This window comes from Manacus candei, unplaced genomic scaffold (assembly GCF_025592945.1).
Source record: "Manacus candei isolate 608988 ecotype Guabito, Panama unplaced genomic scaffold, ASM2559294v1 h1tg000008l, whole genome shotgun sequence".
NCBI lineage: Eukaryota > Metazoa > Chordata > Aves > Passeriformes > Pipridae > Manacus > Manacus candei.
This window is the reverse complement of record NW_026138056.1, coordinates 7,264,490-7,290,649: the sequence shown is the minus strand read 5'-3', so window position 1 is coordinate 7,290,649 and position 26,160 is coordinate 7,264,490. Positions and strand designations below refer to the sequence as shown.

Genomic DNA, 26,160 nt, shown 5'->3' with positions numbered 1-26,160 from the left:
AGACAATGATTGAAAACCACATCTGTTTAAAATCAGTTCATATTAGCATATTTAACCAAAGTGCTATTGAAGAGTTAACTCACACATATCCTACCACTTAAACACAGAGGAGCTGCAATCAATTGCATTGGCTTATATCTACATACATTTAATTACACTCATCTAAATGTTACTCACCTGCCTTAAATCCAAGGTGATGGTGACCCAGTGGTATTGCCTTCCATTCTGAATGCTGGGACTCTGCCACCAGTTATTGGTACCATCAATTGCACTGGAAATTGGGTGCTGCTCTGTTTCAAAGCAAAATAATTAAACATCTCTTGGAAATAAATCTCACTGCATTTTTCTAACCCAGCACATTTATTTCACACTGAGCACAATTTCTTCCTGTCATAAAAAAGTAAAAGCTGATATTTGCCCTCAGACAATAAGGCTGTCATTGGATCCTGCAGTGCTCAATGGTGATAGAAGGTGCTCACACTTTCTGTCAGCCCTTTGCTCAAAGGTAGTTGCACTCACGTAGTAGGGAGACTAAAACTAAAACACATTTGACAGCAATACACTCTGTATTCACAAGGAATGGTTAAAATAAAGACACAAACCGATGAAACAAAAAAAGAAACACATGAAACTTGCCTTTGGGATTGGCACTGTGACTGTCACAGACACGGCACTGGGCATTGCGGAGGGGCCGTCCAGGGACATGCTCCACCAGTTTGCAGAACATCTCTGGTCCCTTCTCCCCACAGGTGGCATTGGTGGAGATGTGAGCATTGCTGGCCAGGTTCAAAATGGCAGGGAACAGGCCTTGCAAGAAATAATGTGACATTGTAAGACATGCAAAATTGGCACCCTGACAGCAATCTCCCTGTTATTTCACTCCACATTTGCATGCTTTATTCTAAGGAAAACAAGACTTTTTGCAAACCAACTTTCCCACTTGGAAACCTTCCTTTGCACTGTGAATTGATCAAAACCAGGAGGGCAACTGGCCCACTGCCAGAAGCAAGGAGGGACTGTACAGCACGCACTAAGCTGGTATGGAAAACAGCATTTAACAGGAGCTCTCTGCAGCAGCAGCAACACCACCAGCCTGAACAACATGCTCCAGGCTTGCAAGATTTAAGGACTGAACTTTAGCCCTTTGCTACAGGTTCTTCTGCAGTCTTTGTAAAGTCTAAGGGATATTGTGCTTGCTACTTATTAATCTTTACACAAACACTTTACTGTACTTTCAAATGGTGTCGTTCTTGTGCACTGGAATAATGTAACAACAGACAAAGGGTTTTCAAGATTACTACTACCAGACCAGGAATCCTCAGCCTTCCCTAAAAGGAGTAAAGTTTTACTTTAGCTTGAAGGCTACTGATAAAATGTCACAAGAATACTGTATGTCACAAAAGTTAAGCACAGCTTCTCAGCAATGTTGTTATCAGTTTCAAGACATCCATCCTGAGCTAAAAAGCTTTTATCTCTTTCATAGTTATGATGCAACAGATACTCCATTTTCACTCAGAAGCAACTCTAAAAAACAGAAATTAATTTGAAAAGTCCTGTCTTTAGAGATTTCTGCCCATTGGGCAGAAATCAAAGCTAAGAGCCTTGGTATGGTGTATTAAGATTGCGACAAGAATTGTCAGTGTTGCAATAGTGAGGTATGAAAATCACATTTTTCTTCTCTTATAAGAAATTCTGGAAACAACAAAAAAAATAAAACCTAGTCATATTTGAGAAAATACAGGCCTTTTTCAGTACTAAAGCTGTATGAATTATTTTATTTCATTATCTACAACATACATCAAAACAAACTGTAATATTAAAATTTGGCTTTTCTTAGCTGTTCATGCATATAAATATCTCAAATGTGGGTGCCAAGAGGATGATAACAGACTCTTTTCAGTGGTAGTCAGCAATAGGATGAGAAGCAGTGGCCATAAACTAAAACATATGAAGTTTCATCTCAACATAAGGAAGAACTTCTTTACATTGAGGGTAGCAGAGCACTGTAACAGACTGCCTAAGGAAGTCATGGAGTCTCCCTCTCATGTTCCTGTTGTAACCTGTTCTAGATGACCCTGCCTTGGCAGGGGGGTTGGACTAGATACCTCTAAAAGTCCCTTCCAACCCTAACAATTCCCTGATTCTGTGTTCTCAAAAAGGCAATGTTAAATATTCCTTTAAAGTGTCTTTGCTCAGTAATTGCATTACCCTGGAAAGCCTGGAGAAAAGTTTCAGTGTTGTTTAAGACTTGCCTTCAGCTATTGAAAATCCGGCTAAATCGTAACCCTTTGTACCACAGCATGAATTACAAATGGTGTGTTTTCAATTGTGCTATACTCGAAACTCAATAGGAGAGAGACGGAGTTTTTTATTTTTTTGAATCCTGACTTAATTTAAGTTAAATCCAGACTAGGTCAGATGCCTTGTTCTCATGACACCTAAATCTGATGCAGATGAGGATGTTAGTCATCCTATTGATCACTTTAGTGAGGCTCTTTTGTCAGTAACATGCTTTCTGCAGAGGCTTCTCTCACCTCTTACAATACATGTGCAGTGTAGCTCCAGATCTATAGCTGAAAGCAAAGAAGAAATGCCACCCCTTGTTTTCCTATTGGACAAGAAAGCTCAGTGGTGGAAGAGGGTATCTTTTCTTACGTTAATTTCCAATTACATAAAATCTTCCTTATTCGGTATTCATTACTGTTCTTGCAGGGGTCTATCAACCTGTTTTCAAGAGCTATCCATTCATCCCCAGGTCATTCACTACCTTCACTCATGTTACAGAGTAGCCCTGCCATTTCTTTCCAGGATCATTTGTTACAGTGACATAAGTTATCTCCAATAAACTTTGGTATGGGGAGTTGTGCCAAAGGAAGAGCAAAGATATCTCATGATGAGTTTTCTGGGTCCCACAGAGATAAGAAGAAAGCACACTTCAATCCAAGTGAGTTGCACTGGAGTTTGGCCCCAGAATCCAAATAAAGAGTTTGTTAGCTTTGCTCTGCAAGGTACTGCATCTCTTCAAATCCTAGTTGATTATGTTCACCTCTGAGTCTCTTTAACCCCATTACATATTAGGTGAACTGCAAAGGTGCAGCCACCTTTGCAGCAGGGAAGATTGAGAATAATGTAGAAGATGATTTATTTAGAAACAATAAGCATCTGCAATAAAAAAATTGGGAAAAAAGGCAAATTGCAAATAAATGAGTTGCATCTTTAAAGAACTTTGTTCCTCTTCAGTCTTTTAAGAAAATTTAGGCACTCAGAGTTTGGAGTTCAAAAGCTCTTAGATGCTCCTCTGCCAATCTCCATTCAACCTCTGTCTCCCCCCCTCAAAAAAAAAAAACCCACCAAACATCTGGTAATATATATTTTTATTGCTTCGAGGAAGAGGTAGGTATGATAAAGATGAGCAACCACAGAATCAGTCACTTAAATGAGCCCTTTACAGATAACAGGTGACTGTGGTCATATCCTGCTATAAAATCCAAGTGGCTGTAACAGACATAAAACTCCAGCAGAAGATCCCATGTTTCTTTAAACTGAACTTTTGGCAAATTATATTTGTGCTCTTGAAGACATCACAGAATCACAAAATCATTTAGGTTGGAAAGGTCCTCTGAGATCATCAAGTCTAACCTTTGATGGATCACCGCCTTGTCAACTAGATCATGGCACTTAGTCCAGTCATTTCTTGAACAGCTCCAGAAGCAATGATTCCACCACTTCCCTGGGCAGTCCATTTCAATGTTTAACAACTCTTCCTGTGATGAAATTACTCCAAATATTCAACTTGGACCACCCTGGCACAGCTTGAAGCTATGTCCTCTCATCCTGTTGCTAGTTGCCTGGGAGAAGAGGCCGACCCCCCCCTTGCTACAACCTCCTTTCAGGTAGTTGTAGAGAGTGATAAGGTCTCCCCTGAGCCTACTTTTCTCCAGGCTAAAAAAACCCAGCTCCCTCAGCCACTCCTCATAGGACTTACTCTCTAGACCCTTCTTTATATAACTTTTACAGTTGTCTATCTAAAGTATAGCACAAATGATTGATTGAATTGGATTTATCAAATTATTCTCACTAGAAAGGAAGGTAAGTGCTACATATAAAACCATCACTGTTTTACTGCTGAACTTTCAGGCTCCATTATCACACTAGATGACTGAAGTTTTGAACCAGCCTTGAGAGATGGCAACAGCCACATGGATCTATATAGAATTCAGCAGTAGACTTCTCAGCTCGCTAATCAAGTTTGATTGACTATATTCTATTTGTAAAAATACCTTGCAACCAACTTTGCATTTAAGTATTTGCTACTTCATGTTTCCACCATTGGGCCCATCTCTGGGCATTTCAGTTCAGCATTTTGCAAGAGACTGTAGTGGTCCTGAGAAAAGCTGGAAGAATTTTTAAATCCAGCTCATTCACTTCTAACTGCTAGTCAGCTCTTTTCATGGTAAGGTGAACTCGATTTTGTTCCCACCTACTCTGCTGCTCATTTGCCCCAGAGATTCACATACCTCCCAATGCCAGAAACTGAAGTGTATAGATGCTAATTTGACTTTGAGAAAGAATAGCAACTGGTTTGCTACAGCTCAGCGCAAAAGCCAAGCACGTTTTAATTAGATGTTCAGGCAAGTTGCTCTATTTGTAAGGCCTTAGTTTTAGACAGATGTGTGACTAAAACTCAGTAGAGAAGAACTGAAAAGCTGAGTTGGTACTGTCAGAACTATGTCATTCAGAGTTTTCCTACAGGAAAGGTAAAACAGCCCAAGCTCAGAAAAAGCAGAGGGAATCACGTCCATAATAAGGTGATCTGCAATATGGATATGGCAGAATTTGACACATTCACATCCCGCAATTTCATTTCTTCAAGAAATGCCAATAAGGAATAATTCAAAGGCTGGATGGATTTGCTGTATGCATAGCTCAGCAGGCAGACCTTATGGTGAAGGACATCGCATTAATATCTCACAAAACGTCAGGGAAAAGGCTTGTTCATAATGAAGTCAGGTGTAATGTATTTAGATGATGAACAGGTGGTCAGCATGCAGTATGCCAGGGAAAAGGAAGATGGGCAAAGAGCTTTGAGGTAGATGAGGCAGTCAACTTCTATTTTATGGGCCTTCAATATGCCTATTGACTCCAATGCTTCAGAATGAATGGGGACAGTTGGAGCAGGCAGCTTACTGGGGCAGATTCAAAGTGCTGACAATTCACATAAGTCATCATGGATTGATACACATCAGCCATCCTAAGTAAAGGATGGCTGTAGCCAGGACAGCTATCTCTCTATTGTTAAGTTAGTGGTCAATCATACCGCCTGCACTTCTTTAGGAATTATTCTACTTTAAATCAGGTTCTACAGAAGTCCTCAAAAGCTCCTCATTGCAGATGTAAGTACCATCATCTTTTGCCTGGAGACTCAGTTTATTTCTTTGTGGGTTTGTAAGTTTTTACTTTGTTACAGATACAGACTACCAAGCACCCCTGAAGTTTTCACCAAGAAGCATTTCAAGGATTAGGGACATTTCCAGGGTTCTGTGTGACCTGTGCATATCTGTTGCCTCATTCTGGATACACCTGATCTACTGCACCTGAACAGATCAATTCCTTAGTACTTATGCAGTGGGTCTGACATACCCTGGACTTGACCATTTTCTCTAGCTCCGATATCCTGTCCCTGTACAGCAGCATCCATGCACTCCAAAGACATTAGACTTATTCTCCATGCTCAGTCTACAGCACATACACATCACTAATGCAAATATAGAAACCATATGCACTTGTGTGCCATTTATTTTTTCTCTTCCTTATATTGAAGAATTCACAGTTTAGGACCCTTGGCTGCATTCTGTACAGCTAGATTTGAATGAAACCCCAATTCCATTTTCTGATTAATGATTTTTCACTTAGGAAATTAATAGTATTTCATCACTGTTCTGTTTTGGGTAGAAGAGAAGTGGATTTGTGCATTTTGGTAAAATCCATGCATTACCTGTGTTTTTGACCATGTTTGACTTTATGGATTCTCAAAATGTGACAGAGGTTGAAAATACTTTTCACAGATGGCATGTAGAAAAAGGGATACAGTCCCCAGAATAACAATCTTCCTAGCAGAGGCATAGCTGATTAAAATAATTTCTTTTACAAACACAGTTGTAAAAACAGAAGGATGCATGTAAGAGTTCTGCTTTACACAGGCTTCACTATATCAGCGCATGTTTAATAAGCACAATAAAGATGATAATATCTTTACAGAAACACTATATTTAAAGACAGCTTCCTCCTGAACCCAGATTCACTGATCTGTCTGATATTCCTTAGAAGCTGAATAAATTACAGAGGTGTTTTTTGGTTTTTGGAGTTTGTTTGCTTTTTTAAAGAAGACAAAAACTGATGGGAAATGAACACAAGAGATACATGAAGCAAGCCACAAACTCAGTCCAGAATGTGATGTTTTCTGGATTGTTCATCAGTGTGTACAATGAAGACTCCAAACCAGACTTCAGTGACCAACTCTGAGACATTCAGCAATGCAACAGCCTGATTTCAAGTATTTTGGCTTTTTAGTGCTGAGCGTAACAAAGCAGTAATCTGCAAGTGAACAAAGTAGATCTGACTTAAAAAACAAAGAGCTGATGTGTGCAGTAACAGTGAGCTTTTTATTGTGTCATTTCTCAGAACATAGAAATACTTGAAGGGGTCTTATCTCATTTGCAAGTTTGCATTTTTAAAAATGTTAAGGCAATCAGTAGTTCATAACAAGCAGGCAGTGTTGAAGTTCGCTCACAAGCAATTGATTCCCCATTTACTGAAAACATTTACAGAGGACACAGTGATAGTTGTTCAGAATAGTTTGATGCACTTCAGGAAAACAGAAAGGACTAAGGACAAAATGTAATAAAATGTCACATTATTAGAATGTATAAAATATGTAATACTATTGCACTGCAGAAGTTGAGATTACATTCTTTATAATATTCTCAGGAAGTTTTCAATAGCACAGACTTGTTTTAGTTGTTCTGTCTTATTCAAGTTTTAGATTAAATGAATTCACTAAATGAAAGCCCTGGAACTATCAGGCTTGGGTTCAGATTCCTAGCCTGCTCAACAGATTTACCCTCATTATATTTTACTAGCAACATTCCCTAGCTTAACCTTTTCTATACGCTTTCATCAGAATCCTATCCCATCATCACATCAAATATCTAGGCTGATTTCTTTCAAACGAATGGGCTGAAATTGCTAACTTCTAACTGTGGGAATTAAGGCACTAATTCCCTGTTCTTAAGAGTCAGCAAGAAATATGGGGTATAACACTCAACCTGCCTTATAATCCACTTTGTGGAGACATTGCCTAAAAATGTGTTAGCTGCAGCACTAACCCATTTGAAAAGCTGAAAACTTCACCAAAACTTACACAATAGGCTGATGTAGCAAGCCACTAGTTCGAATTTATTTTGAAAGATGATCACTCCTTTTTCTGTAGCTCTCCAAAGAGGAAAATTTCTACTAGCACAACACCAAGTTCACAGGAACTAAGGGGTATGCTGGGGAGTCTTTAGCAAAATCTCTGCAAACTATAATTTGCAATGTTTAGATTAAATTACTTCAGATTAAGAAGAAGCCTCTACCATGACTATCTTCTACTAAAAACAGTTCTCTGTTTCTTCTCATACTGTAGAGCAAAGCTGACTAATGTGTCAGAGAATTACAGCTGGTGAAGATTACATTTATTTAATTCAATCATGTTTCAATGTAAGAACATACTAAATTTGTCTATTCTCAAGAGCTTCCAATGATGGATATTCCTCAACCCCCCCCGACAAGTCTACTCGGGTGCTTTATCACTTTAAAAGCTACAAATTTTCAGTCTTCTTTGCTGCATTCATGATCTGCCATGATCTTGATTACAGCTTTTGTTTACCCGAAAGGCTTTTATCACACACCCTTTTCTAGACCAGATAAATAACCCTCTCAATCTTTCCACAGTCAATTTTTTAAACTTATCCTTCTGAATTATTGGCAGTTTGCATTTCTCCAACAGTGTGGCTCCTCAGACCTCAGCAGCACTAGCTAGAGTAGAATTTCTTAAATTCTCCACAGTTTTGTTAACACACACGAAAATAAGTTTTGCGTTTTTTTTGAAACATACTACAGTTCACTCTGCACTGCACACTAAGGTAAGTAAAAGATCCTTGTCTGCTGTACTGCAGACTGGTCAGTGACGAAAGAGAAGTATACTCCCCATCAGGCCCTGGGATGAGCTCAGGTTATCTGTAAAACAGATTACTTGGCAGTCATTTGCTGAACACTCAAACACTTGCTTTCAGAACAATCAGCTGATTATTTCAGTCAAGCTTTTGCAAACTACACTTAAACAATCCAAGTGAACCACCAAAAAAAAAAAAAAAAAAAAAAAGGACAACGAGAAAAAAAAAACACATTACAAAAGTAATGTTACCAAAAACATTCTGCTTGAACCCTGCAAGCTGTTAGAGCACAAACAAGCTACAGAGGATGAAACCTTGCCCTTCTTCTAAATGGCAAAGGCTTCTCTGCCAAACATTTTCTGTAGTTGCTTATGTGCATTCAGCATTATTTATAAGAGCCTTAATGCAGACAGGGTACTGCAGCAAAAGCCCATCGCCTACTGTGGTCTGCCTTGGGCTAGATTATGTGCTAGTTAGCATTCAGTGCTCAGAAATGTACTGAAGAGAAGTATAACACTACAAATTAATAAAGTTAACAAAGTAAAAGTTATAACACTACAAATTAATAAAATTCTGTCAAATTCAGACTGCAAACACAAAAGGCAAAAGTTTATTCATTCAAGAATGAATACCAGCTGTACTATTCTCCCACGACTAGTTCCCTCCAATTTAGTTTGTGGAGGTTAAAGAGCAAGTGTCTGGCATAACTTGCATGTCTTCCTTAAAATTCCCAAACACCAGTGCATGGCCAGGTTAATGGCCCTGATGTAACAGAATTTGAACAAGGCAAAAAGTATTTTTTCGTTTCCAAAACAGGGCAGAAAACCTGAGCCCTAATAAATTTTTAAATTTCAAAGCATGTGAAGTGTGCTATAAATATAAAGCAATGGAAAACTAAGGTAAAGAAAGAGTAAGAAAAGCATTGTGTCCTAATTAAGCGTTATTGCAAGATGCTAAATTTCCCAATTTGCAGTATTGGGATCAGGAGTATCAGGAACACGAATTAAAATTAGGGAATTATCAAAGTCGCTGAAAAGTTTGTGACAAAGTTGTCTGTAACAAAGAAATCCCAGACTTCCAGATTAAATGTTTAGAACATGGAAAGCTAACTAATATATCTGCAGAAGAAACTGAAACTTGTCATCTCAGTTACTCAGTAACTAATGTTTACTTACACAAAGGACTGAGGGTTTTAATACCATAGATGGGTTAGATACTAGTTTAGGTCGAATGCTAACACTAAAAATATCTGTTAGACTATAAAGCTAAATGTTAACAAGTCAGCTGTTGCAAGCTTCACAATGCCCCATCTTCCAGTCCATCGCATGCTCAGCTTGAAAACACACATGTAAATCACACATAGACTGTGTTACAGCACATGTACTTAAATTACAAGTAGAGAGGATAAGGATGCAAAGACATGGGTCAGGGTGCAAATGCTTAACACTGAAGGAGTTAGAGCTTTTCAGCCCCATCCAGAGATTCCTACAAATGAGTTACCTTGTTCCTTAAAGGAGCGCATATCATCTTTGACAGCCTGAGAATAGAAAACACTGGCAAACACAATAGGTTTAATAGCTTACACACCAGCCCTTAATGTGGTATCTAGTATTATGTCTTGGTACTTTCATAAATTTTAGGGATCTAAGGCAAAAATACATTAATTTCCTAGCATAAATAAAGAGTTCTACCACAGAAATGTTTAATACCTTCAATATTGGCAGTAACTTGCTGCTTATTTGAATCAGAACAAACTAAGGAGTAGAAGAAAGAAAACTAGCTTTCATGCTAGTTTTCAGCATCAGACAGAACAACTTAATAGACAAGATGGGTAATTTGTGAGTACTCTGTCATTCATTTTCAAAGTATAATCAATATTTCTTCTGTCAAGTCATGTCTTGCAAGTATTGATTTTTATTTTTAATGCTGCTGGCCTGTTCAAGAATCTGCCCAGAAATTGCCACAGCATTTACACCAAAGCAAAAGAGCCAGAAGTTGACAGACGGGCAGGCTGCCAAGGAACAACAAACCTGCCAGACCATGAAATTAGTTCTTTCTTGTTCACCCAAAAGCTTTTCCCACTTGTTGAGGAGTCTACATCATTGTGCTTGTTGGTTTGGGGGGTCGTTCGTTCTTTTAGCATTACAATGGCTTTTTCTTAAGTCATCGTTTAGGAACGATCTTCACTCAAACCTGAAGCAAATACAGGCCACAGCTATTAAATACTTCAGTGTCTTGTCAGTTTTGCTTACGTGCTGCTTAAGGCACAATATTAGCTTGGAGCAACATGACAGTAGTACTGGCAATGCGACTGGCATGTCAGCCTAAGGACTTCAGTCACTAGTCACTTATGGTATGTCCCAAAATCAACAAAACCAAATATTTTTGTTCTTATTGATGTTGGACCTAGAGTAGACTTCCCCCACCACCACGTTTTACTATGACTCCTTCAATAAATAATATCTCCCCCTCAACTTCTTTCCTATCACCAGTTTTCTAGCTGAGGCAATAGTCCTACCTGTAAATGAAAATCCTGTTTGGCTTAATCCCAATTAAAGTTGCATACATAAATGTGCAGGTTTCGGGTTCACACCTAATCATTTATTATAAAGACAAGAAGTTATGACCCAAGTATCTATTAGCTCTCTTCTGATTCTAAATTTCTATTTATCACTTGTGAAATCTAAGAGACCTCGAGAATAATTTTAAAGATTTAGTGGTCCCGGACACTTTGGTACTGTGACTCAGTATGACAACCAAACAAAATATTACTACTTCTTTTCCCGTTAAACATTAAGAAGGTTAAAACACTTATAAATACCCTTGAGTCAGCTGGCATGACCTTGTGATCATGAACGAAGTAACTGTACTACAAAGGAATTTTGAAATATATTTTTTACTTAGTGCATTTAAGCGTTATTCAGTAGCTTTCACTTTCCTAATTTCGAAAAAGTTTATTTTTATTTCACTTTCTTAATACGAATGCATTATCCTAACATTAGAAAATGCAGCTGCTTTAGATGGAGTTAAATGTCTGTTTAAATTAAGTGGAATCTGTCTATTACTGAACAAAAGCTATTTCAAGTCGAAGAGCTTTTGGCACCTCAGTACTACCAGCTCTCCTGTTTTCAGACACGGAAGAAAAATGTTTTCATTCCAGCAGGCACAAAGCCATTATCAGGGCACATACAGCCCTGTATCACTGCCAGATCTTCCCGGGTAGAAGGGAGCACATTTCCTCCAGCTTGAATGGAGCTGAAAGGATTTGCAACTGTGTAACCCTGAAGACATGCAAAACTTGGTCACTCCCTTATCTCTACTGACAAGATTTAGCAATCTCGGATTTAAAAGGTTAATTGGGAAAAACCCCTAGGATTTCTTTATTTCAATTGTAACCAACTGTTCAACATACTATAGAGGTGGTTTTCTGCTCTTTGCAAGAAGTAAAATACTTTTTTTTTTCTAGGCATTTTACTCTAGGCAACAAAGTAAAATTGCACATCACCATGCTTTGTTTACTTACATCTGCTGCTCTCCAGGCACACAGTTTAACAAATGTACAGGGCACAAATTGCAACTATTTAAAAACATTAATACCAAGTCAACTGTTGCACATTTTCTATGATGCAAATGCTCACCATTTGCAAATTCTTACTATTTTACAGTAAATGCCTTCCTGAAATTCCAAGGCATTTGTGTGTCACACATGAAAAATCCCTGAAAAAGTGTAATTTTTAGCACACAAAAACAAATGCAGGAGGGGAATACTTCTAAACGTTCTCTTCTGTATTGCCATCAATGCACAAGAACTCAGCCAGCCACATGGAATTTTAATCAAATGTTCCGAAAGTATTTTGCCTTTGGCCTGAAAACAAGAATTATGCATTTCAGCCCAAAGCACAGTTTTTGAGGAAAATTCTAACAGGCAGAGTTCAAGTAGTTTAATTTAAAATTCAGCAATGGTACAGTGACACTAAAAAATAGCAAGGTATAGTTGGATCCTGCCTAAAACACTCCAAACATTTTTTTTTGCTGATTTTTGTGGGAAATGTAGCAACAATGTAGGCAGAGCTGCAGAGAGGGCAACTTATTTCCCATTGTCCTTAAGAACAGAAAGGATAAGGAGGGCTGCTCAAATTTTAAAGAGAGACTGTATCTTCAGTTGCTGCTCTGTGGTATACCAGAAGGGTTTTTCCTCATTGGGGCAAACATCCTGAACTCTGCCCTGCCACTGTACCACCAAAAAGCCCCTTCTTACCCTCTTTTCCTATCATTCCTGTAAGACTTTTGGCCTACCAGAGACATCCACACTTGGATGTGTCCATTACCACTGCTAGCCATGGCAGCCCAGTAATATCCATTGTAAAAAGAGCTGAACATCACTAAGGCAATCTCTGACCCACGCCAAGATACACACTGAATACAGCTGTCCACTAGCAGTCATAATTTGTACCTACTGCTTCATTGCTGTCTTTAGGTCACATCCTACAACTCATGACTACAGAGAAATCTATTGTCCTTATGCAATTCATTTTGATGCTCCTTGCCCAGTCACATACATCTCTTTCTCACCACCTGCAAAGGGCAGCCTCCTCCACCTCACAGAAAACCTGCCCTGTACTTTGCAGAATCATTTCTTCAATTAGAAATGTCCCCATTACAATATTATCCAATATGCACAAAACTAAGCTGTCCCTAGTGTGACTACTCCAAGTGGTCATCCAAAGAGGGACTCTGCATTTGCTGCATGCCTTTAGCAATGGTAAAGGCTCTGGAGGACACTGGCAGACACACTGTAAACCTACTTAAATGAAGATAAGTCCTTTTCAGCTCTATCCCAGTTTATTCCTGTAAGTTTCAGCTTAAAATTCATGTTAAATGTCTAAAAACAATTTCAGTAACAAGCTCGCATTTTTGCATTAGCAAAAAATGTATGGTTTTTAAAACTCTCATCAAGTCTTAGTGATATTTATAGCTAATATCCAAAAATAAACCTAAAACATATCCAGTTCTAGTAAAAAAAAAAAAATCATGGAGACACATAGCAGCTTTGCTTTCTATTTGAAAAAAAATTTTCTCTTAATGCTGTAACGAGATATATTACCACATAAAAGCAAATTGAACCACTTGGGCAAGTAAAAAAAGACATACCAAACCAATGCATTAGTTAGCAACAAAGGAAGGAATGAGTAACTCTCCATAGATGTAAGTTCACAGCAATTCCCCCAAAGTCAGTGAAGTTCATTTGATCCTTCATTTTCCCATCAAAATTTTTATCTCTTCAGCATATTTTAAAGGGTGTTGTCTACTAGAAGTCATTGAGCGCACATTTTAGAGACTATAAACTGAAGTAAGTAAAAGGAATCCTAGAAATTTCAACAGCATATATTTCACAACCCTAATTTAAACCAGGGTTTCCACATATCTTGACAATTCAAAGAACCTTCACTTCAAACTTCTGTTATCTAGCCCTTCTCAGCCAATAAAGTAGAAACAACCTAATCATCAGAGGCATTAGCACACAGTTACAAGCCTTTTCTGCCCTCCCCTCTTACAACAGTGCAAGATACAACAAGAAGGCAGCACTGTAAAGAAGGGTAAAATATATGAATGGTGCGCCATGCAGAATAAAAAAACCCACACATTAGCTATTCGTGCATTTGAATGAAAACTAGACAAGAAAAACCAGTGGACTATGTTCAGAGTTTTATCAGTAGTGAAGCACCTTCAGGAGCTGGATTTCTCACTTCTGTAAAGGAACAGCTAGAAACAGGGAAGGTGGAATTTGATTAACTGTTTTTTCAAGCACAGGCCTGTGCTAGACTCTCATCGATTCACTCAGTCTAGATACTCTCAGATGGATCTGGAATAACCCTGAGCAATCAGCAAAGACTGGCCAGGCTCCACTCCATCCAGCCAACAGTAGCTCTGTCTGGGTAGGGAGCATCTGAGGAACACCGGGTACAGCCAGGCTCCCCAGCCTACTATCCTCCCAGGCACTCAGCCTACCCAACACCTCGTGCCCTGGCTGCAAAGCTCACTCTGCCAGCATCCATATAAACAGTGAGGGACAGGTTGGATCCCTGCTCCAGTGCTCTATGGAAGGGCTGTACTCGAGCACAATTAAGCAACACTGGATGTGTCTGTTGCGACCAGTTTTTTTCCTCTCCTTCCCACACAAACATTTCTTTGCACACATATTTGAGTTTTGTGACAGAAGGCAAAATGCCACCTGTGCTTTCTAAAAACTGAATAAAAACTGTCAATACTAATCTAAATGAGCATCAGTGCTAGCTCCAATTTGCATTTATGCTCAATGGCTAAATTCCAGGGTTTATTACAGTCAGCAAGACTTGTGTCATTGATTTGCTAAGAGCTACGATTTTGCTATTAAAATCTTCTTGCTTCATCAGGTCTACAAGAAAAAGTAATAATCCAATAATCAAATCAAGACTATAGAAGTTAGTTCTTTCAAATTACCTATACCTATAGATTCTGTACTGTCCCCTTGGACTTTCAGCAAATTAAAGCTTATAAAAATAGAATAAAGGAGGGAGTAGGCATGGGCCTATCTTCAAGGTCGTTTTGGTGCAAAACTGCAACAAAAATACAGGCAGAGCCAAGAGGAAAATCAAGTTTCCACTTCGAGAAGACCATTTCTTAAGAAGCTTTTTAACATTTAATCTCATGCGGGAATCAAGAGGGGGGCTGGATCTCACAGAACAATAAATGAGCTCACAGAAAGGAATTGCATTATTCTTGCAAAACAACTTTTAAATCTGAAACTTTAATCTAAAAGAATTGGTTAGGGAATACCTCTGACAGAGTTGTTACCGTTTCAAATGACAGTTAAAAAAAAAAAATCAAAAGCTAGCAATTTGAAGATGATAAAACAGAAGGAATTGATTGCTAAAGGCTGAAATCTACTCAGCCTACACAAAGCAGCAGTGGGATCTTCATAGCCTTGCCTGGTAAAAATCCCAGAAAGAACAAGACAAGCCACATCAGTCCATCAACTCACATTAGTTGCCACTTTACACAGGCTGCAAACTTGAACCACTTGTGGAAAGGGCAGTGGATGAAAGTGACTGCCATGAATCCTGCCTCCCTTCCAATGACTCCCTAAGCTCACACGGCCATTACAGGAGAGAGATTTCCCAGGGATATTAAAACAAACCCCAAAACAAACAAAAAAACACCCCAAAACCCAAGACACAAAACACAACCCCCTCCAGATAAACCAAGTTTTCAGATAAAACCAAAAAAATCTAAATTATTTGCATCTACACTTATTTGCAACTACCATACTGAATGGTATTTTACAGTCTTACACTTCTGTGCTTCTGAATTTTCAGACTGTTATTATAAAATAAGTCTGACTTTTCCTGTAAAATTGATATGTATATATAGTTTTTAATACCAAAAAATGTGCATAAAATAATTACATTTCAGGGCAAAAGCAGTTCCCCCCCCCCCCGAAAGCCAGAATGATTGAGAAATCACTAAAATCCTTAAATAGCAGAAGTAACTAAAAAAAAGTGAACACAGATATGCCTGACCTTTTTTTGCTCAGATCCACAAGCAAATGAAGCACTCACCTCAAATCTCAAAAGCCAGAGTTGTACCCATATCCTAGTGCCCAAAGGCCCTGTACACAGCCTCTGAGATACCACTTAAGTACTTAAAAGCATAAATACCCGGGAAATTTGGCTGATGTGCTCCTAAGGTTTATGCCAACTAACAAATCCAAACTCCAGCAAGCTGACCTAACCAATTCTGTCTTGCAAAACTTTTCCAACACACAATTCCTTATTTTGGTCAGGAAGAGATGTCTGCAGGACAGAAAAAAAAAGTAGGTGAAGGCAGCAAACCCCACCTGGAGATCCTTTGTGAGACTGATGCAAATACCAACAATGATCAACCCACACTGATAGCCCTGAACTTCTAGAGATGCATTTTTTAAGCCCTCAGGGAACAGAGAAAAATATTTACGACAGACAAACATTTTTTTTATCTTAATCTTCAGTCTACTTAAAATGCTTTCATGGGATTTTTCTGTTACATACCTTTGTACTCTGACAAAAAAAAGAAAATAGTCTGAGGCTTTTTAGTGATTTCTTGCACAATAAGTGAAGGAAAAAATAAAGCAGATTTCAAATTTAGGACTCTAATCAATGCCAAGCACAACATTTCCCCCAAAGAATATCCAAGATGTTCCTCACAGACCACCAGAAAAAATGATGTTTCTCACAGTTCTTTCTTTCTCTCCCCCAACCTCAAGTCAGGCCTCAATCAGCAAAATTTGCCCCAGATGAGATTACTTTTTACAGTACTCCTTTTACACTACAAATTCCTTTTAATAGGATCAAGCCTCATTTCTATTTAATAAAAGTTTAAAAATATATTTTTTTATCATGAATTTAGGGAACCTTATCATTTTAACACAATGGTACCCACGAAGTTAACATTCCAGAGGACATGCAATGTGGCCTCTGTTTGTGGTGACATAAACAGATCATCTAAAATTGACTTTGTTCTATACAGTACTCTAAAAAATTCCAATACACTATGGCTTTAACAACCAAACAGAAAACAAAAGTCCAGAGCTCCAGAATTACACCTCCTCTTCTACAGAGCGTTGCTGGGGTGTACCAAGTCCTGTAGCCCAACAGAGAGCGAGCTGCTGCAGCTCCATGTTGCCAGGTCCAGTCAGTAGTAAAGCTGAGCACGTATCCCTAGCCCCTCACTCTGCTGGCTGGTGTAACTTGATGTTTGCTGGCAATTGCACACTGATACACAGACCCAACACAAAACGGACAGTCTGGACTCTCCAGCCACGGGCACCCGGGATGCGCAGGCCCCTGTAACTTGTGGTGCTCTCCCCAATGGCTGGCACTTACATCTCATGCACACAGCAGAGAACACAACTGTTTTTCCCCTCACCCAAAAGACACAGAGCTTAATAAAAACACAGATGTGATACATCATTACAGGACACATACTGATGAAGCACAGGGCATGGAGAGACATGTAGACTGACTTGCAATCTGTTTAGAGGCAATTGGCCACCTTTAGCATCTTTCACCTCTCCTCACACCCCTCACACTTCTTTCCTAAACCACCTTGATAACCCCTGTCTTTGGCTCTTCCTTTACTCATCCCAAAGTAAGCCTTGTGCAATCCCAAAATGTTCTTTCCCTGCATCCCATGATGAGTCCCATCCCTGCAGACTGCCACCACCCCCACCCCATAAGCTCTGATGGCTGTCACGGGGCAAATCTGGCAGGGTTTGTTATTGCTGTTGCCCCACCTTGTTCCCCTGTGTTCCTTTGTGCATGGACATGAGACTTCTCACATATTTTAACAAGTTAGATAGGAGTGTGGACAGTTAATAAGCACTTTGTGGCCCTGAAGACACAAGGGGTGGGTATATAGGTTCACTGTAACCAAGATTTCCAACCCAGGGAAAATGCAGGAACTTAAGCCAAATATACCATTCTGCCCAATTTTGCCAAAAATTAAAGCTTGCACCTTACCACAATGTTAAGTCATTTCACCTCAGACTTCCATCAAATTTTTAGTTCACCGGTCTCCTACCTCACACTGCAAGTATTAAACAGCACCGCTTTAAGTTTTCGAGAAAGTCTCAAGGGACTTTAGGTTTCTTTTAGTGTTCTCTTATCAGGAAACAATACTCACATCTTTCATAGGAGAAGAGTTAAAGGGAAGTATTTAAAAATAAAGACAAACTTTCCAGGGTATAGAAACTTTTCCATTCCCACATCACTTAACTCTTTGTTGCAAATACTGGGGAAAAAATGGTATTTAAGACTGATGGAAACAAGGTCTATTCAAGCCATTAGCACACACAAACCCACGATGCAGTATGGTGAAGTACTGGTATTTTCTTCCTCTTACACAGAAAGCATTTGGGAGTACAACATGCAGCTCATCTTGAAAGTCTAAGGAAACTTACTTCTAAGTCTTATGGGCATCCAAGTACATCCTGGAAGTCTGGTTCTCAGTTTTAAAAGTGTCAGATGAAACTATAACAGTGCAGAAAAGACCTTTGAATGGATGAGGTTGTAGTGAGGCAACTAAGAGTGTAAGATCCACCTATCTAGGCTTGTAGACTAACAGCCAGATCTACAAAAACCCAAACTCCTGTCAAATTATGTCACTCCTGCAATTAAAGCACATTACCTCTAAGATAAAACTCACCATCCTGAATAAGGCACCAAAGAGTCCTTCTTCACTAAGTGGGATGCACAGCCATCCAGATCAGTGGTGCCAGGCTTGAGTAAACCAATTAAAAAAAAAAAACCAACAAAACAAGCCAACAACAACAAAAAACCCAGCAGACACCCATACAATAAAAAGGAGTTTTGCTACTGAATTTGGATGCCTGATTGTTGTTTGAAGCAAGTGAATAAAAGAGAGGAAGGCCTGCAACTGTATTCTCTTTCCATTTTGAGCACCCTAGTGATAAAACTACAGCATCAGCCTTTTTTCCTTGCCCATTTTCCTTCCACACCCATTAAACTTGTCTTCTTGGTTGCACAGTAGCTCAGTTTCAAACAGAAGTCTGGAGAGATTTCATACACTCTTCCTCTCCTGCATAGCTTATTACAGCAACTTGACAATACAGAACTCCATTCAGAAGTTGGAGATGTGGGTTAAAACCACCTCAAACTAAGGCAATTAATATAAATCTGCCACTTCCTGAGAAAGTGTTTTAACAATATGATTTATAAGCAAGCCATATAACTTATGTTTCAGCAAAAAAAATGTGGTTGCTGACCATAATGTCATAATTTGTGTATTAGTCATAGCCTAGGAATACTTACTAAACCAGATTCTCCAAGCAAGGCAGGTCTGAAACCCAAGGAACTGACAGGCATGCGAAATACCTGTGGTTCAGCTCTGCCCAGTGGAGCACCTTCCTGGGCCCATGCAATTCCCTGATCATCAGCACTTATCCAAAACCCCAGGCAGGAACAACAGAGCAGGTTACTTCAATGCACCAGCTTCCAAAAACTTGAGGTGAGATGCAGCTGAGGAAATATTTAGTCCACAAGTATAGCCTTAAAAGTTACCATTACCACAAATTTACAGTAGCAGGATTTTGTTTTAATTATAGAAGTCACCTGACAGTGGTAGAATCAAATTTATGAAATATAGACAATAGTGTTCAAAATCATTAACTGATTTTCCTTTCTGCTTTGTAGAAGTGTATCATTTAACTCCAGTCTAATAAAGAATGTATTCCAGCAGAGTAAAGCTGCTACAATGAGCCTCTAAAATGGCTATTTGCTTCTGAGGTTGTAAAGTAACTCTACCATATCTGAACACTAGTGATACACACTTCATGAAGAGTTGCTCCTAAAAATACAAACCCAGCTTTTCAATATGATGGAGAAACTTTAAGAAAACACCTACAATTAAAATACCAACTAAGTTTTATAGCTATGTAGATATTAATCTTTAGGTTGAAAGAACCAATCATTAACTTTCAAATTTGTTCAGTGCAATGAATTTAATATCATGTGTTTCTCTTTCTTAGACTGGACTTCAAGAACTTTCTGACAGACCCCTGCAGCCATGGTATGCACCAGTTTCTTCATGTGTTGACAGGACAGCAGCAGAATTGAACAGAAAAATCAATAAACGTTTTGAGTTCTAGCACAACACTCTCCATGGGCATGTCAAGATACTTTTTCCCCAAAGTTCTCCAGTGCTCTTGACAACGGCTTGAGAAATCTTTCCAGCCTCACTTCAACCTGTATTTTCACATCATCACAATGCTTACAAAGTTTGAGCTTCAGTTATTTACTTTCTACAAAAGCAACATGGCCATTCTAATCTGCATCGCATTCTTCACATTGTTTTAGGATCAGTTATCTTGAATTCTGGTTTTTGTAAGGCAGTCCTCCACCAGGGGGGTTGATACTCACAGCTTCCTCAGGAGGATCTGTGCTCCCATGCTGAGAAAAAAAAAGTTTTATCAACTTAATCTCGTAGAAAAAAATGGTCTCCTGACCTGATCTTTCAACCAGAAAAATATAATTATGCATCTAAATATCCCCAGGAGGTTTGGCTCCGAAGCAATCAAATATATTGATAGCTTCGATCACTGATATAAAACATATGCATTTTATCCAGATGTCTATAACAATGTGAGCTGCTATATAAAAGCTGGAATATCAGCTATTTGCAAAAGCCAAAGATCGTTGCATATTACTGCGATGAGATCACTGCAAAGTTCTATGAAAAAAAGGTATGGACTCTTGTCACCTCTATTTGACCAGCTTCAGGAAAATTCCTACCTTTTTAAACTGCATGCTAACATCCATATTCAAATTGGAATTAAGATTGAATTAAGATTATTTGGTGTGTGTAAGATGGTACCTTACAAAAAAATTGAAAAGTAAATTTTGTATCACGTTGTCTGGATTTTCATTTGTTTCTAAGACTGAATTTTCATAACCAAGGTGAAGTGCATTTATTTACAAGCTGAAACATACAGATTCGAAAATTCACTTGGGTTTGATTTTGTCCTCCTTACCTAGATGTTTTGTATACATAATTATATTAATAAACACTCTCTTTTACTGCAGCCTGTAAACATCCAGATGCTAGTCTTCCACACTATGTATATTTCAAACACCACACTTCACCATAAAGAAAACCAAGTCATCCATCTGCACAACATATGCCTTCCAACCATTTTCCATTCACGTTTTTTTGTTTTTGGTTTTTTTTTTTTTTTTTTTTTCTAATAGAGACCTAATGCGGCTGGGACTTCGTGTGCAGGGAGTAGGGATCGCCAGAAATTCTGCTGTGGACCCCAGCAGGAGCCGAATCACGCCAAAGGTGAGAGCGCCTGGTGCCTACCAGAGCTTCCCATCACAACCCAGCACGGCGCAGAGTCAACTACTGTTAACCCAGCAACAGAGTGAGCCGATGTGCTAGTAACTCCGGTCTCATCAAGAAAACCCAAACTACAGCCCTTCAAACAAAGAAGGTGCGTGTGATGAAGTTATTCGCAGAGGAAGAGCTCGCCGCGGAGCGTTCCCGTGTCCCGGCCCCAGCGCACCGGCCAGCCCACGTGCAAGGCGGAAAAAAAAAGAAGAAGAGAACTTTCGTAAATTATCTTCATTACATCTTCATGCTACCTCTGTCTCATGCCCGGAAAGTGGCTTAGATCCCTCCTCACTTCTTATAACAGAGCTTAATCTAGTTTACATCAGCGACAGCATCTCTCGGGGCTGCCGGCTCCCCTTCCTTCCCCAGCGCGGGACTCCCGGGACTGCGGCCCCTGCCCGGCTCCGATCCCGTCTCCCGCCGGGACAGAGGCTGCGCTTGGGGCTCCCCCGAGCCGCCGCAGCCTTCCTCCATGCCCCAGGAGGGTCGCCCCCTCCCCCGGGTTTCTGCCGCCCCGCAGCGTCTCCCGGCTCCCACAAAGGGAGTGGGCGGCCCTGGAGGCGGCCGGGCGGAGTGGCCCCCGCCGCCGAGGGAGGAGAAAGGGCTCCAGGAAAGTGGGGGAGGGCAGCTGCAAAACGTGGAGATGGGGGAGAACAGGGATAAAGGAGATAGGGGAGGCCGTCGGGAAGAGTGTGGCAACGAGGCGGGCGGCACTGCCGGACCCCAGCCCGCCTCCCACCGCGGGGCTCCCCTTGCAGCCCAACACGGCCCCCGCACTGGCTCTGCCCCGGGGGGCGGAGGGCACTCCGTCGGGGCTCCCGCAGCCTTGCGGGGGCGAAAGCCTGCCCTGGGACGTGGCGGGCGGCAGCAGACAAACCCCGCAGGCACTGCATTGCACTGCGCGGTGCACACCCCCGCACCCCGAGAGCCGCGCACCCCCGCCGCCACCCCGCTCTGAGCTCACCTCGGGGCTGGCCCTGCCCCGGCACCCACAGCAGCGAGGCCGCCGCCAGCAGTTCCAGCAGTGCCCGCAGCAGGAGCAGCCGCCGCCCGCCGCTGCCCATCGCTGCCGCCGGAGGAACCCTGCCCGTCCCACCGAGCCAGCCCGCCTTATATCCTCCCCCACCGCCCCCGGCCCGCCCCGCCCCGCACCACCGGGGGCTCGCTCACACACACCCCCTTCCCATACACACAGCCCACACGGTCAGGGTGCCCCGCGCCTCGCACCGCAAGTGTCCGTCCTCGCAAAACCGGCCCCGAAGCACTTGCAGCCTCGGCTGCGCGTTGCGAGAGATGCGTGGGGTGCGACGACCCCGAGTCCCGCGAGTAAAAAGTTCTGGAAAGCTGTAGTTACTGAACTGGAACTTTTTGCAAGGAGAGGGAGAAGGGGAAGGTGAGTATGCAAAATTACAAGGTAAATGTGTGGGGAGTGAGGAAGCATTGCTATTCTAATTTAATGTACAAATTTCCTGTATGGCTGATATTTTCGCGTGTTAACAAAAATAAAATAAAATAAAGGAATTAAAAAATTATCTGTTGTGGCTTTCCTTGTAAAATTTTCATCCCCTTTGAAACTTCACTCCCGTGCTGATATTTTTCAAGCCCCTATTCCACATAAAGACAGTAAATCAGCTATGTTTGTAAATGAAATGAGTTCTCAGTTGCTAAACTATGAGGTTCATTAGTTCTTGTCCAGTAGGAAATTTTTGCAGCTTTTTAATGATCAGCTACCTCACGAAACTAGCATAAAACATAGCAAAAAATTTGTAGAGATTCTTCAAGATGGACACATTTATTCAATGTTTCAGGAAAGTTCGTCCCCCTTAGGCTTTATTGCTGTAAGGTTTGTCGGGTGGCAGAGCTCATATCTGCAATACTCCTTAATGATTTTTTTGAGTAAGTTGCAGCAATGAACATTTTCCTGAGAAAAGAACTGTATGCCAAAATTGGTTGAGGTGGCGGAATTTTAGCCAAAAGATACATCCCTCGAATGCAAATCCCCTCTGACAATGCATGCTGCTTATTTTTTAGGAACACATGTTCCTCTGTAGGGTGTTGCATTAGAAACAATATTTCAAAATATAATCATTTGTATGTGTTGCGTGACTGGAGTTAGTCTACAAGTGCATTCTTCAAATTGTAGGCATCTGTTTGCAGAATTCAGACTTCAGCTTGTTTGGCTGGAGTTTTTTAATTGATCAGGGTAAAGAAAGTCAGGAACGTAATAGTTAATTTACATATGTTATACATAATAAAGCTATTTCTTATCATATAATTCAGAGTTATGAGTTATACTTAAGAAGCCATAGCAATGTTTATATTCAAAACAGACAAACAGAAAAAAATCTATGGGTCAAGGAGATATAAAATGAAAAATTTTTGCCATAAAACCTTATCAAAGGCCTTCAAGCCTTCAAATAAATAACACTCCACATCTGTCCCTTCCAAGAGATCCATTCTTTGCTCACACCAGGAACTTCTTAAATTTCAGGACAGGCAAGGAGGAGGAAAGCAAAACATCTGTGGAGAGAAAAGTCAACAAATTTCAAGAGCCAAAGTGTCGCTTGTTCTAAAATCATAGAGGTCAGGTTAAGGAGTCCTCTGTGCGGGATCATAAGTACCGGTTGGGAGCCAAGTACAAAGGAAAGAGAAAGAGGGAGCATCTGTGCAACATAAAATCCTGCCAGTTTACAGCTTTATCATCAGTTTAACCATTTCTTCAAATAACAGCAAGCTCAGGAGTACTATCTTGTACCCATGCAATGATAAGTGGCAGTTTATTATTACATGCTTTTATTCTCATCAGACTATTCCACAAGAGCTAGAGAATGTGTATTGAGATCCATCTCTGGACTTTGTCATCTAACTTGATCATATAGTTTAATGAAACATTTCTATACAGTTTGTAAATGCAAAATATATGTACATTAACTTAGTCTGCAGGAGTACATCAGCACTGTTCAGTGTCCATTATAATCATTCCCTCAGAAAACTGACTCTTCTCAAATTTCATTTGAGTATGTACCTTCTTGGAGAGAGGATTACTGTGTTTTATATTGTTTCTTTTTCCACAGTTCATTGCTAGCATTACAAAATACCAGGCAATCAGAGTGATCCCCATTTCAAGATACAGCAATATTAATATAATTCTTTCTTAACATAGTTTTCTAATGAGCTTTGAATGATCATGACTATAGATGAGAATTTCAGCTTCATAAGCAAGTGTAACTTCACATTTACACTGAGCAAGTTCATCAGGTATTATAAGTTGAAGATTAGAAATTTCTTAGTATTTGGCAAACTAACCAAATGAGAAAACGGAATGCTGTGGTACAGGTAAGACCACGAATGACTGAAGAAATGTGCACAAGAATGAAATAATTTTAAAGCACTGCACTTCTGTGCATGCATATACATTTCCCGAAAACCATCTGCATAATCTGAAACTCTGAGTGCTACTATGTCATATATGCATAACATAGGTAATAGAACTAAAAATTCAAATAGTACAGGAGACATCTATATCATAAGACAATTAAGTTGCTGCTGCTCCAACTTCACTTGAAAGAAAGACAGAGATTGCACAAACTTTAGGAGTGGTAATTTCTGAATGTCTCACACTTATTGGTCTTGATAATTAAAACGTACTACAAAATAAAACAAGCAAATAAACAAATTTGAAATGTAAGACAAAATCTGTGAATACACAGAAAATACTCAGAGATGTGGTTATAGGGAGCTTAAAGTCTTGTTCTCTCTCACTATTTTCATGAATTAGAATTGCCTGACAGAGTGCTTCAGTTGCAAAGGAATAGAAAATCCTGATATTTAGGATGATGTAGGACAAAGTGAATATGTTAATTCAACCATCTGTGGATAAGAACCTATGGATAAAAACATTTCCGTTGGCAGAAACAAAGGTTTGGGAGAGTTCAAACCAGAGAAAACCCAAATACAGAGTCTGAATGGAACCACTCTGCTATCCTGCACCTAAGTAAACTCGAAGTGAACACCAAATATGTTTTTTCAGCTTTTGTCTGTGTTGCTGTGCTTAAAGCAGAGCTATTGTGTTAATGGCAGGTTCCCTTCAGGCCCCTCAGGAGCATGAGGTCACCTCCTGACCCCAGAGGGCAGTGGGGCATTCATAGCTGTCAGCAGTGCTGTGCTTTTCCTCATCCATAGCATTTAATAACTTGCATATTCCACCACCCCACCTTACCATCCATCCCACTCCCAATGATCCTTTCTCCTCAATGCATATAGGGGCATTTCTATGCTGTGAACACCACTGATGCAATTGCTGTTGGAATTGGGGTAGGGAATTTGGGATAGTTTCCAGAAGGAGGTACAGTGTTATAACCAATTGATAAACCCTCCCAGAACTACATCTAATGGCTAAATAAGGCTTTTATCTGTAGCTGTACTGTACAACAAAGGGTTTCTAATTTTTAGCTAAGTTTTTTTGGGGCTTTTTGCACACATTTGTTATCCATTCTACCTCTCTGCCTCATTATCTCATAAGCACCATCCAAGTGTTCTGAAGAAGCATTCTGGAAATAATTATCACTTGTAATCAGAGGAAAAAACAATACAGTAAACTGCCTGTCTGCCATTAATATAAACATTCGATCACTACTAAAAGCTGGTTTAGATAACTCTTCATCTGTTGTCCAGAACCCTTCAAGTATTTTTCTGCCTCTCTCGGAGAAGTACATCCAGAAGTTAATAAATCTGAGCTGTAACAGACTAAAGAGAGGAGTAAATTCAAAGCAAAAGACCCTTCACAGCACACCCTGCCCACAACTTCCTCTCAACAGAGACACCACTTCTGCAGCTTGACAGGCTGGAAGTGCAAACCAAGGAAAGAGATGTAGGCTGGGGCATCTCCCAGGCCTCTCCTGGTATTCCTCAGCTGGTAGCCTGACACTCTGCTTCAGCAGTAAGTCTTTGCCTTTTCTATTCCTGAAAGTGATTTAAAGCTGAAACTTGAAATCTATGTTACAATAATTTGTCTCTGAGATGA

The 26,160-nt window shown here is 40.1% G+C and overlaps 1 protein-coding gene across 1 annotated transcript in view; it reads right to left on the bottom strand.

Moving 5' to 3' along the window:
- Positions 1–22,287, bottom strand: part of LAMA1 (laminin subunit alpha 1) — a 100,196-nt gene extending 77,909 nt beyond the window's left edge. Inside the window, exons 1-3 of the mRNA XM_051772534.1 lie at positions 22,102–22,287; positions 637–807; positions 178–290 (exon numbers count right to left, since the gene is read on the bottom strand). Coding sequence (XP_051628494.1) covers positions 178–290; positions 637–807; positions 22,102–22,201 — 384 coding nt within the window. The 5' untranslated portion in view covers positions 22,202–22,287. The remainder of the gene's footprint in view (positions 1–177; positions 291–636; positions 808–22,101) is intronic.
- Positions 22,288–26,160: the final 3,873 nt, after the last annotated feature.